This window comes from Coregonus clupeaformis, chromosome 36, assembly GCF_020615455.1.
Source record: "Coregonus clupeaformis isolate EN_2021a chromosome 36, ASM2061545v1, whole genome shotgun sequence".
Lineage (NCBI taxonomy): Eukaryota > Metazoa > Chordata > Actinopteri > Salmoniformes > Salmonidae > Coregonus > Coregonus clupeaformis.
The window spans coordinates 35304216-35318762 of NC_059227.1; the positions used below are offsets into that span (position 1 = coordinate 35304216).

Consider the following 14547-nt stretch of genomic DNA (forward strand, 5'->3'; position numbering starts at 1 on the left):
CACCATGGTCTTGTAGTAGCGAGCCTCACCTGGAATGCATTTCAATTAACAGGTGTCCCATGTTAAAAGTTAATTTGTGAAATTTCTTTCCTTCTTAATGTGTTTGAGCCAATCAGTTGTGTTGTGACAAGGTAGGGGGTGGGGGCTATACAGAAGATAGCCCTATTTGGTAAAAGACCAAGTCCATATTATGGCAAGAACAGCTCAAATAAGCAAAGAGAAACAACAATCCATCATTACTTTAAGACATGAAAGTCAGTCAATAAGGAACATTTCAAGAACTTTGAACGTTTCTTTAAGAGCAGTCGCAAAAACCATCAAGCGCTATGATGAAACTGGCTCTCATGAGGACGGCCACAGGAAAGGAAGACCCAGAGTTACCTCTGATGCAGAGGACAAGTTCTTTAGAGTTACCAACCTCAGAAATTGCAGCCCAAATAAATGCTCCACAGACTTCAAGTAACAGACACATCAACTTCAACTGTTCAGAGGAGACTGTGTGAAATCAGGCTTTCCTGATCGAATTGCAGCAAAGAAACCACTACTAAAAGGTCACCAAAAAGAAGAAGAGACTTGCTTGGGCCAAGAAACAAGAGCAATGGACATTAGACCTGTGGAAATCTGTCCTTTGGTCTGGAGTCTAAATTTGAGATTTGTTCCAACCGCCGTGTCTTTGTGAGACGCGGTGTGGGTGAACGGATAATATCAGCATGTGTATTTCCCACCATAAAGCATGGAGGAGGTGATGTTATGGTGTGGGGGTGCTTTGCTGGTGACACTGTCTGTGATTTATTTAGAATTCAAGGCACACTTAACCAGCATGGCTACCACAGCATTCTGCAGCGATACGCCATCCCATCTGGTTTGGGTTTAGTGGGACTATCATTTGTTTTTCAACAGGACAATGACCCAACACACCTCCAGGCTATGTAAGGGCTATTTTACCAAGGAGAGTGAAGGAGTGCTGCATCAGATGACCTGGCCTCCACAATCTCCAGACCTCAACCAAATTGAGATGGTTTGGGATGAGTCCAACCGCAGAGTGAAGGAAGCGCAGCCAACAAGTGCTCAGCATATGTGGGAAATCCTTCAAGACTGTTGGAAAAGCATTCCAGGTGAAGCTGGTTGAAAGAATGCCAAGAGAGTGCAAAGCTGTCATCAAGGCAAAGGGTGGCTATTTGAAGAATCTCAAATATAAAATATATTTGTATTTGTTTAACACTTTTTTGGTTACTACATGATTCCATATGTGTTATTTCATACTTTTGATGTCTTCACTATCATTCTACGATGTAGAAAATAATAAAAATAAAAACCCTTGAATGAGTAGGTGTTCTAAAACTTTTGACCGGTAGAGAGAGAGAGAGAGTGTGAGTGTATGTACAGTGGGGAGAACAAGTATTTGATACACTGCCGATTTTGCAGGTTTTCCTACTTACAAAGCATGTAGAGGTCTGTAATTTTTTATCATAGGTACACTTCAACTGTGAGAGATTGAATCTAAATAAAAAATCCAGAAAATCACATTGTATGATTTTTAAATAATTAATTTGCATTTTATTGCATGACATAAGTATTTGATCACCTACCAACTAGTAAGAATTCCGGCTCTCACAGACCTGTTAGTTTTTCTTTAAGAAGCCCTCCTGTTCTCCACTCATTACCTGTATTAAATGCACCTGTTTGAACTCGTTACCTGTATAAAAGACACCTGTCAACACACTCAATCAAACAGACTCCAACCTCTCCACAATGGCCAAGACCAGAGAGCTGTGTAAGGACATCAGGGATAAAATTGTAGACCTGCACAAGGCTGGGATGGGCTACAGGACAATAGGCAAGCAGCTTGGTGAGAAGGCAACAACTGTTGGCGCAATTATTAGAAAATGGAAGAAGTTCAAGATGACGGTCAATCACCCTCGGTCTGGGGCTCCATGCAAGATCTCACCTCGTGGGGCATCAATGATCATGAGGAAGGTGAGGGATCAGCCCAGAACTACACGGCAGGACCTGGTCAATGACCTGAAGAGAGCTGGGACCACAGTCTCAAAGAAAACCATTAGTAACACACTATGCCGTCATGGATTAAAATCCTGCAGCGCACGCAAGGTCCCCCTGCTCAAGCCAGCGCATGTCCAGGCCCGTCTGAAGTTTGCCAATGACCATCTGGATGATCCAGAGGAGGAATGGGAGAAGGTCATGTGGTCTGATGAGACAAAAATAGAGGTTTTTGGTCTAACCTCCACTCGCCGTGTTTGGAGGAAGAAGAAGGATGAGTACAACCCCAAGAACACCATCCCAACCGTGAAGCATGGAGGTGGAAACATCATTATTTGGGGATGCTTTTCTGCAAAGTGGACAGGACGACTGCACTGTATTGAGGGGAGGATGGATGGGGCCATGTATCGCAAGATCTTGGCCAACAACCTCCTTCCCTCAGTAAGAGCATTGAAGATGGGTCGTGGTTGGGTCTTCCAGCATGACAACGACCCAAAACACACAGCCAGGGCAACTAAGGAGTGGCTCCGTAAGAAGCATCTCAAGGTCCTGGAGTGGCCTAGCCAGTCTCCAGACCTGAACCCAATAGAAAATCTTTGGAGGGAGCTGAAAGTCTGTATTGCCCAGCGACAGCCCTGAAACCTGAAGGATGTGGAGAAGGTCTGTGTGGAGGAGTGGGCCAAAATCCCTGCTGCAGTGTGTGCAAACCTGGTCAAGACCTACAGGAAACGTATGTTCTCTGTAATTGCAAACACAGGTTTCTGTACCAAATATTAAGTTCTGCTTTTCTGATGTATCAAATACTTATGTCATGCAATAAAATGCAAATTAATTACTTAAAAATCATACAATGTGATTTTCTGGATTTTTGTTTTAGATTCCGTCTCTCACAGTTGAAGTGTACCTATGATACAAATTACAGACCTCTACATGCTTTGTAAGTAGGTAAACCTGCAAAATCGGCAGTGTATCAAATACTTGGTCTCCCCACTGTATGTATACACAATGAGGGAAAAAAGTATTTGATCCCCTGCTGATTTTGTACGTTTGCCCACTGACAAAGAAATGATCAGTCTATAATTTTAATGGTAGGTTTATTTGAACAGTGAGAGACAGAATAGCAACAACAAAATCCAGAAAAACGCATGTCAAAAATGTTATAAATTGATTTGCATTTTACTGAGGGAAATAAGTATAAGTACTCCCAGGTGTCTTTTATACAGGTAACGAGCTGAGATTAGGAGCACACACTTAAAGGGAGTCCTCCTAATCTCAGCTTGTTACCTTATAAAATACACCTGTCCACAGAAGCAATCAATCAATCAGATTCCAAACTCTCCACCATGGCCAAGACCAAAGAGCTCTCCAAGGATGTCAGGGACAAGATTGTAGACCTACACAAGGCTGGAATGGGCTACAAGACCATCGCCAAGCAGCTTGGTGAGAAGGTGACAACAGTTGGTGCGATTATTCGCAAATGGAAGAAACACAAAAGAACTGTCAATCTCCCTCGGCCTGGGGCTCCATGCAAGATCTCTCCTTGTGGAGTTGCAATGATATAATGAGAACGGTGAGGAATCAGCCCAGAACTACACGGGAGGATCTTGGCAATGATCTCAAGGCAGCTGGGACCATAGTCACCAAGAAAACAATTGGTAACACACTACGCCGTGAAGGACTGAAATCCTGCAGCGCCCGCAAGGTCCCCCTGCTCAAGAAAGCACATATACAGGGCCGTCTGAAGTTTGCCAATGAACATCTGAATGATTCAGAGGAGAACTGGGTGAAAGTATTGTGGTCAGATGAGACCAAAATCGAGCTCTTTGGCATCAATTCAACTTGTTTGGCGGAGGAGGAATGCTGCCTATGACCCCAATAACACCATCCCCACCGTCAAACATGGAGGTGGAAACATTATGCTTTGGGGGTGTTTTTCTGCTAAGGGGACAGGACAACTTCACCGCATCAAAGGGACGATAGACAGGGCCATGTACCGTCAAATCTTGGGTGAGAACCTCCTTCCCTCAGCCAGGGCATTGAAAATGGGTCGTGGATGGGTATTCCAGCATGACAATGACCCAAAACACACAGCCAAGGCAACAAAGTAGTGGCTCAAGAAGAAGCACATTAAGGTCCTGGAGTGGCCTAGGCAGTCTCCAGACCTTAATCCCATAGAAAATCTGTGGAAGGAGCTGAAGGTTTGAGTTGCCAAACGTCAGCCTCGAAACCTTAATGACTTGGAGAAGATCTGCAAAGAGGAGTGGAACAAAATCCCTCCAGAGATGTGTGCAAACCTGGTGGCCAACTACAAGAAACGTCTGACCTCTGTGATTGTCAACAAGGGTTTTGCCACCAAGTACTAAGTCATGTTTTGCAGAGGGGTCAAATACTTATTTCCCTCATTAAAATGCAAATCAATTCATAACAGTTTTGACATGCGTTTTTCTGGATTTTTTAGTTGTTATTCTGTCTCTCACTGTTCAAATAAATCTACCATTAAAATTATAGACTGATCATGTCTTCGTCAGTGGGCAAATGTACAAAATCAGCAGGGGATCAAATACTTTTTCCCCCTCACTGTGTGTATCATATATATATATACACACACATACACACACAGTGGGGGAAAAAAAGTATTTAGTCAGCCACCAATTGTGCAAGTTCTCCCACTTAAAAAGATGAGAGAGGCCTGTAATTTTCATCATAGGTACACGTCAACTATGACAGACAAATTGAGCATTTTTCCCCCAGAAAATCACATTGTAGGATTTTTAATGATTTTATTTGCAAATTATGGTGGAAAATAAGTATTTGGTCACCTACAAACAAGCCAGATTTCTGGCTCTCACAGACCTGTAACTTCTTCTTTAAGAGGCTCCTCTGTCCTCCACTCATTACCTGTATTAATGGCACCTGTTTGAACTTGTTATCAGTATAAAAGACACCTGTCCACAACCTCAAACAGTCACACTCCAAACTCCACTATGGCCAAGACCAAAGAGCAGTCAAAGGACACCAGAAACAAAATTGTAGACCTGCACCAGGCTGGGAAGACTGAATCTGCAATAGGTAAGCAGCTTGGTTTGAATAAATCAACTGTGGGAGCAATTATTAGGAAATGGAAGACATACAAGACCACTGATAATCTCCCTCGATCTGGGGCTTCACGCAAGATCTCACCACGTGGGGTCAAAATGATCACAAGAACGGTGAGCAAAAATCCCAGAACCACACGGGGGGACCTAGTGAATGACCTGCAGAGAGCTGGGACCAAAGTAACAAAGCCTACCATCAGTAACACTACGCCGCCAGGGACTCAAATCCTGCAGTGCAAGACGTATCCCCCTGCTTAAGCCAGTACATGTCCAGGCCCGTCTGAAGTTTGCTAGAGTGCATTTGGATGATCCAGAAGAGGATTGGGAGAATGTCATATGGTCAGATGAAACCAAAATATAACTATTTGGTAAAAACTCAACTCGTCGTGTTTGGAGGACAAAGAATGCCGAGTTGCATCCAAAGAACACCATACCTACTGTGAAGCATGGGGGTGGAAACATCATGCATTGGGGCAGTTTTTCTGCAAAGGGACCAGGATGACTGATCCGTGTAAAGGAAAGAATGAATGGGGCCATGTATCGTGAGATTTTGAGTGAAAACCTCCTTCCATCAGCAAGGGCATTGAAGATGAAACGTGGCTGGGTCTTTCAGCATGACAATGGTCCCAAACACACCGCCCGGGCAACGAAGGAGTGGCTTCGTAGAAGCATTTCAAGGTCCTGGAGTGGCCTAGCCAGTCTCCAGATCTCAACCCCATAGAAAATCTTTGGAGGGAGTTGAAAGTCTGTGTTGCCCAGCGACAGCCCCAAAACATCACTGCTCTAGAGGAGATCTGCATGGAGGAATGGGCCAAAATACCAGCAACAGTGTGTGAAAACCTTGTGAAGACTTACAGAAAACGTTTGACCTGTGTCATTGCCAACAAAGGGTATATAACAAAGTATTGAGAAACTTTTGTTATTGACCAAATACTTATTTTCCACCATAATTTGCAAATAAAGTCATTAAAAATCCTACAATGTGATTTTCTGGATTTTTTTTCTCATTTTGTCTGTCATAGTTGACGTGTACCTATGATGAAAATTACAGGCCTCTCATCTTTTTATGTGGGAGAACTTGCACAATTGGTGGCTGACTAAATACTTTTTTTCCCCACTGTATGTATGTATGTATGTATGTATGTATGTATGTATGTATGTATGTATGTATGTATGTATGTATGTATGTATGTATGTATGTATATATATATATATATATATATATATATGCTCACACAAACAACTTCACAGATCTTCATTGTAAAGGGTTTAAACACCGTTTCCCATGCTTGTTCAATTAACCATAAACAATTAATGAACATGCACCTGTGGAACGGTCGTTAAGACACTAACAGCTTACAGACGGTACGCAATTAAGGTCACAGTTGAAAACTTAGGACACTAAAAAGAGGCCTTTCTACTGACTCTGAAAAACACCAAAAGAAAGATGCCCAGGGTCCCTGCTCATCTGAGTGAATGTGCCTTAGGCATGCTGCAAGGAGGCATGAGGACTGCAGATGTGGCCAGGGCAATAAATTGCAATGTCCGTACTGTGAGACACCCAAGACAGCACTACAGGGAGACAGGACGGACAGCTGATCGTCCTCGCATTGGCAGACCACGTGTAACAACACCTGCACAGGATCGGTACATCCGAATATCACACCTGCGGGACAGGTTCAGGATGGCAACAACTGCCCGAGTTACACCAGGAATGCACAATCCCTCCATCAGTGCACAGACTGTCTGCAATAGGCTGAGAGAGGCTGGACTGAGGGCTTGTAGGCCTGTTCTCACCAGACATCACCTGCAACAACGTCGCCTATGGGGACAAACCCACCGTCGCTGGACCAGACAGGACGGGCAAAAAGTACTCTTCACTGACAAGTCCCGGTTTTGTCTCACCAGGGGTGATGGTAGGATTCGCATTTATCGTTGAAGGAATGAGCGTTACACCGAGCCCTGTACTCTGGAGCAGGATCGATTTGGAGGTGGAGGGTCCGTCATGGTCTGTGGCGGTGTGTCACAGCATCATCGGACTGAGCTTGTAGTCATTGCAGGCAATCTCAATGCTGTGTGTTACAAGGAAGACATCCTCCTCCCTCATGTGGTACCCTTCCTGCAGGCTCATCCTGACATTACCCTTCAGCATGACAATGCCACCAGCCATACTGCTCGTTCTGTGCGTGATTTCCTGCAAGACAGGAATGTCAGTGTTCTGCCATGGCCAGCGAAGAGCCCGGATCTCAATCCCATTGAGCACATCTGGGACCTGTTGGATCAGGGGTGAGGGCTAGGGCCATTCCCCCCAGAAATGTCAGGGAACTTGCAGGTGCCTTGGTGGAAGAGTGGGGTAACATCTCACAGCAAGAACTGGCAAATTTGGTGCAGTCCATGAGGAGGAGATGCACTGCAGTACTTAATGCAGCTGGTGGCCACACCAGATACTGACTGTTACTTTTGATTTTGACCCCCCTTTGTTCAGGGACACATTATTCAATTTCTGTTAGTCACGTCTGTGGAACTTGTTCAGTTTATGTCTCAGTTGTTGAATCTTGTTATGTTCATATAAATATTTGCCCATGTTAAGTTTGCTGAAAATAAACGCAGTTGACAGTGAGATTACGTTAATTTTTTTGCTGAGATATATATATATATATGGGAAATAAGTATGTTAAAATAAACTTTTCTGCGTTGGAATGGTGTGGCCATTCCACAACAGAATGGTGTGGGTGTATACCGTATATTCATGTGAGTAGACCACTGATTGGCCAACTCATCCTCCTCCGGAGGCTGACATCATCCTCTATGAGGAAAGCAAGCAATTTTGAAACTTTGTTTTTAAAAGTGTTTTTTTCTCTAATTTATGCGTCGGCCACAAATACGAGTGTAGGATGACTCAACAACATTATCTGAGTATGAGTTAACAGAATATAAAGTTTTAAAAGTGAGATTTTCACTGGATAGTTACTTTAAGCTATTGGCGACAGAAACACACAGCCTTAAAAAAAGACAAGAAAAAGCCTCATACTTACTGGGGTGATACAGTTGCTGTCAAATCTCTCCTTGATTTCAACCGGTGGAAGATACCCTCCTAAAATGTGAAGATGGGGAAAAAAAGTTTGATATATTTAGTATGTAATTCTGTTATGGCAAATATTTGTAATTAAATAAGTGTTTAACAAAGACTCCCATCTAAAGGCTATTGGAAGGATAAAAAAAGTTCTGAAAATATAATCACCTCTCCCGAGGATCTCCTCTCGGATGCGGGATTTCTCCTCAACCAGTTCCACTCCTTCCTTGGAGGCACGGAATCGCCTGGAGCGCTGCTGGTTCATTTTGGCACGAGGGGCCTGTTCAGAGATAAACATGGTCATTGGCCAACATATGTATAACAAATTGTTTTGTACAAAACTGTAGAAAATCTAAATATGGATTAATAGAAAAACGTTATTCTCATGAAAAGAAAGCAGCAGAATTTACCACTCCATCAATAGCCATGTAGAGAACCCTTCTGGGTCGCACAATATTGAAGAGCCGATCCATATATTCAAAGATGGCAACCATCATTTCATCTTCATTTTTGGGCGCAGCCCTGTGAAAGTGAAGTAGAGTTTGAGGGTTTATACTAGATTATCATCACAATTCAAGGTAATGTACAAGAGTACTACCAATACCATGGGCCCTGGTCAAAAGTAATGCACTATAAAGGGAATAGGGTGTCATTTGGGACGAAACCACATTCTATTTAATTCTGTTTGTAGGACTAACTTGTCTTCAGGATGTGTACAGGGGTGAATGATCCCATTCATGTCCAAGTACAAATTGTCAAACTCCACTTCATTTGGATTCGGTTTGCTGGTATCAACAGGAATCCGTACGCCATTACATTCCTTGGACTGGGAGTAAAAGGGAAAATGAAACCAAAATGAATTTAACATTCTTCCTATTATCAAATGCACGTCTGTTTATTTACTGTTGAAATTAATTGCAATGACGCAACTAATTATAAATAAGGTGGCTAGATAGATGTAACGTTACTTGGCTATGCATTAGATTCCGTAACATGCCAAGTCAAAACATTGACGGGTTGTCTGGCATTAGATTGTTCGCAAACCAATGGAATGCCAACTCGATTCTTGCGCAACACAGGCAGCAAGGCTCTGCACGCGAGTTTCTGTGTCAATCACTGCAAGTAGCATAGCTAACGTTAGCTATCTAACTGCGTGCATCCCACATTGTTCATTCAATCGACAAATGTTATGATAATATGCTCTGCTAGCTATAGCGTTGATAAGAGAAACGGATAAAAGCTAGCAAATTTGATATCTAAAGTGCAATAACGTTAGTACCTGCCTAAGGCACATAATTACTACACGGTCTTAAAAATACGCAACAGTACTAGCTAGCTGACTGCAAACACGTACCCTCTCCTCAGTACAATGAACAACAATCGTAGAATATTTCCGACTCAACCAACGAAAAAATGCGGGGACTCCCATCTCCCGTAGTTTCACAATACGCTACACCCAACTATAAATTATGACATATATTTAAAATTACTTAGTTAAAACAACTGCTGTAGAAATAGCTAGCTACGCGTTAACAAATAAACTCATGGCCACGGTTTATTTCCGGGTTATGGGGTTTTCATCTTCCGGGAGCAATTGTGTACAGGACGGAGTGTTGCCAACTCCTCAGTAAGGAAAGTAACTATTGGCTGCCCTAAAAGTCGCTAGAAGTCCCTAAATGACGTCATCGCCTAATTTGCATAATTGGCCATGTGCATGTAATTGTGATGGATGCTGTAGGAGAGAGGAATAATGTCCTGGGAGAGACAAAAAGTGAGTAACAAACATCCTAAATATGTTTAGAACTACAAATGAACTTTCTTCTGAAGATTCTTGTTTTAAAAAATATTTTACATTATGTCCCGCCCTGAATGTAAGCTAGGGCGGAATCAGCCAGCGGCGGCTTCCCGCATGCGCGATTCATTTGCAGTCTGGACGCGGAGGGGTGAACATCTCCTGCTCTGACTGCAGCTGGGAGGGACTGCTGCGCGAGGACTGGGCCGCCTGTGAGTGCTTTGGGACTGGGGTGGGGCCCACGGCAGCGGGGCCCACGGCAGCACCCGCTGCTCGTTGAGAAGAGCTTTCACGTCAGAGTCTCCAAAAGTCTCCAATAACACCAGAAAAAGTCACTAGATTTGTCGCTAGTCGCTTTTTTGAAAATGTGTCGCTAGAGTGGTCTGAATACTCGTTAAATATAGCGACATTGCACAGCTAAACTGAATGCTGTGGGAAAATAAAGGCTACCTGACAGGCTCACTTTCCCGTTGAACCCCTCTTCTCTAATCTGCTCGACATAGAACAAAATAGAGGTATGATAGATAGAGATTGAGACATGACATGTAGTATTTTCATATTTGAGTATACACTTTACATATTAATGCGAAATTCCTGTAATTCAAAGCCTTTTACATTTAATACCGCTTGTGTCATGCTAATTTAGCTTTTTGCGACCGACAGAAACAACTTCGAAGACGACCAACACAGCATGTTAAATTCTCAAAAGTTGTGGGTGAGAAAGCTGCACCGCTCTGTCAACATTGCTCTGTGCTTATTATCGGATGTATTAGATTACGAAATCCAACTTTTTGGATATACTCTTAATGAAACCTTAGCGAGAGACCCCACTGAATGATTCAGAACATGAATAATCATTTGTTTTGGTCAAATGTAATTCATAACATAAGGAAGTGATATTTCATCACCAAAGCACATTTTTACCCACACACCCTATCTTTTGGTTGAAAAGGTCAGTGGTGAAACGTCACAACTCTGCAAACAACATTTTCTCTGAGTTTCCCACTTGTAAATTCCGACTTGGAGGGTCATTCAAGTGAAATGTCCCACTGGGAACTAGCTTCCGATAGCACGTGAACATGGCATCATTCCTGAGGTCTGACTTCTCCCACATGCTGATCTCTGATGTCTCTTACTAAGGAAATTACCTCGATAACAGCATTTTTAGGCAGTTAAATGCAACTACAAAACGTTATTTATAAAAAGCAATCTATTAATATGGTTTTTGAACACTATAATTTGTTTGCAAGCATGATAGCTGTACCTTTAGTTTATGGTTGACGCAGCTTGTTGGCCATTAGCCAATTCTCAATTAGTTCAAACATTCAATACAACTGGGTACTTGGAAATCTCCGACTTCCGACTTCAGTGCGTTCAAAACATCTGGGAACTTGGAAAAAAACAAGCTCCGACTGGGAAAAATAGTTTTGAACGTTCATCCAACTCGGAATTCCAACTCGGGAACTCAGTCCTCTTTCTAGAGCTCTGACTTTCCGACCTGAAGATCACTGATGTCATGATTTGACCTCGTATTTTTCAGAGTTCCCAGTTATTTTGAACGCGGCAAAAGCATGCATGTGAATGCATTCAACTGGTATTTACGACTTCACAGCTTGTAATTACCACCTTCTTATTTGGTAATGAACGCAGCATGATACTCAAATAGGCTTTAACCATAGACTTACAGTAGATAGACATCGCATCTTTGTATCTCTCCCATTATGGCGTCCGTGAAAGCATGGGCAGCACCATTGAAGCCATCTCCATTTTGGAGTAATACATTTTCTACTTCTACCACGTCTGAGTTGGTAAACACTGAATTAATTGTTTGTGTACTCTGATTGGTTGCAGGTCTGACAGAGACCAGAGACTGAGTCTCCACCTGGGGTTTATTCATTACGCCCATTCTGTTGCAAAACATTTAGTCTGTTGCAAAACACTGCTCTATCCAAATAACCGCCTTACACAAAAGCCATTAGCCCAACAATGCACTAAAGGATACATGTAATGATCAGAGGCGAATTGGCTCTGGCAGCCAAAACAGCCAAAAACTCCATCTAAACATGAATCGATTCCAGATTGTGGTACGGTTCTAGAAACATAAATCGTTCTACTTTCATATCACATCAAAATGATTTCACAAATGCTAAATATACACTTAGTGCACACCAGAGGTGGAAAAAGTACTAAATTGTCATACTTGAGTAAAAGTAAAGATACCTTCATAGAGAATGACTCAGCTAAAAGTGAAAGTCATCCAGTAAAATACTACTTGAGTAAAAGTATAATAGTATCTGATTTTAAATATGCATTATATGGCCAAAAGTATCTGGAATCAACGTCAGCACAAGAACTGTTAGTCGGGAGCTTCATGAAATGGGTTTCCATAGCCAAGCAGCCGCACACAAGCCTAAGATCACCATGCACAATGCCAAGCGTCAGCTGGAGTGGTGTAAAGAAAACCGCCATTGGACTCTGTAGCAGTGGAAATGTGTTCTCTGGAGTGGTGAATCACGCTTCCGACGGACGAATCTGGGTTTGGCGGATGCCAGGAGAACGCTACCTGCCCCAATACAAAGTGCCAATTGTAAAGTTTGGTGGAGGAGGAATAATGGTCTGGGGCTGTTTTTCATGGTTCGGGCCAGGCCCCTTAGTTCCAGTGAAGGGAAATCTTAATGCTACAGCGTACAATGACATTCTAGACCAGGGGTGTCAAACTCATTTTAGCTCAGGGGCCACATGGAGGAAAATCTATTCCCAAGTGGGCCGGACCGGAAAAATCATGGTATATATAACTTAAAAACAACAACTTCAGATAGTTTTCTTTGTTTTAATACTATCAACATACAACATAAAGCTGGAGCCTGAGGACAGTGTGTCCAAAATAGTACAAGCACAACATCACTATTAATCATAAAACACGTCAAGTTTATTTGAAAATTCTAAAGAAAAAGAACACACAAACACACAATGCCTCAGTGATTAACAGAACTGTTTCACAGATCACAGAACTATATCAGGGTGTCATTTCTCAGGCAGAAATGTAGATAAAAATAATGAAATCCTGTTCCCCAAACAAGTGCAAGAACCACAGAGTCAAGAATAGGTTAAATATACAAATAAAATAAAATCAATTAAAAACAATAGCACATCAACATAAAAACATATAAACATAAAGCTGGAGCCTGAGGACAGTGTCCAAAAGCACAACATCACTATTAATCATAAAACACCTCAAGTTATTTGAAAGTTCTGAGGACAAAGAACACACAAACACACAATGCCTCAGTGATTCACAGAAGTATATCACAGATCACAGAACTATATCAGGGTGTCATTTCTCAGGCAGAAATGTAGATAAAAATAATGAAATCCTGTTCCCCAAACAAGTGCAAGAACCACAGAGTCAAGAATAGGTTAAATATACAAATAAAATAAAATCAATTAAAAACAATAGCACATCAACATAAAAACATATAAACAAAAATCTGAAAGCGTTGCTCAAACTCCCGTATCAGTCCAGTTATATTATCTATGAACCGCTTCATGGCTGCCACATGTTGGGTCGCGCACACATTTTTCAGACAGGGGAAGTGAGCTGCATCACCACCGGCAAGTTGCGTCTCCCACAATGACAGCTTCAACTTGAAAGAACGTATGCTGTCATAATACTGCGTGACAACTTTGTTGCGCCCTTGCAGCTGTTTGTTCAAGTTATTCAGGTGCTCTGTAACATCCACCATAAATGCAAGGTCCGGCATCCATTCTGCGGAATGAAATTCTAACACTGGTTTGCCCTTTTCTTCCATGAACTGTTCAATTTCTTCTCGTAAATCAAAGAAACGCCTCAGCACAGCACCTCGGCTTAACCATCTTACCTCAGTGTGGTATGGCAGGCCATAGATGTGGTCTTTCTCTCTGAGAAGGCTGTCAAACTGACGGTGATTCAGGCTTCTGGATCGGATGAAATTAACAGTTTGGATGACCACCTTCATATCAGCTGCTGTCGTTGTATCTGTCATCGGCACCAACTCCACGAACTCCTCGGTGACGGTCAATGTGTCATCAACTCCGCGGATGAAAAAATGGCCAGTTGTGCAACATCTGTAATGTCCGTGCTTTCATCAATTGCAACCGAAAATGCAATAAATGATTTTACTTTTTGCTTCAACTGGCTGTCCAAATCCACTGAAAGATCGGAAATCCTGTCTGCAACTGTGTTTCTTGTCAGGCTGATATTTGCAAAAGCCTGCCGCTTTTCAGGGCACACAATCTCCGCTGCCTTCATCATGCATGTTTTTACAAATTCACCCTCACTAAATGGTTTTGAAGCCACTGCGATTTCATTAGCAATGAGGTAGCTAGCTTTCACTGCAGCGTCACTGATGTCTCGGCTGTGAGTAAACACAGACTGCTGTTTCTTCAGACCCGCCAACAGTTCATTCACCTTCTCTCATCTCTGCTGTCCTTGAAAGTTGTCATATTTGTCGGCATGAAGACTCACATAGTGGCGACGAAGGTTATATTATTTCAGCACTGCAACATGCTCTGAACACACCAAACATACAGCTTTCCCATTCAATTCCGTG

The 14547-nt window shown here is 42.5% G+C and overlaps 1 protein-coding gene across 2 annotated transcripts in view; it reads right to left on the bottom strand.

The window, feature by feature from the left end:
• xrn2 (5'-3' exoribonuclease 2) overlaps positions 1-9742 on the bottom strand; it is a 47682-nt gene extending 37940 nt beyond the window's left edge. For both annotated transcript variants that reach the window (XM_041865947.2, XM_041865946.2), the window contains exons 1-5: positions 9521-9742; positions 8865-8992; positions 8577-8688; positions 8335-8446; positions 8129-8187 (exon numbers count right to left, since the gene is read on the bottom strand). In XM_041865947.2, the coding sequence (XP_041721881.1) occupies positions 8129-8187; positions 8335-8446; positions 8577-8688; positions 8865-8992; positions 9521-9595 (486 nt within the window). In that variant the 5' untranslated portion in view covers positions 9596-9742. The remainder of the gene's footprint in view (positions 1-8128; positions 8188-8334; positions 8447-8576; positions 8689-8864; positions 8993-9520) is intronic.
• Positions 9743-14547: the final 4805 nt, after the last annotated feature.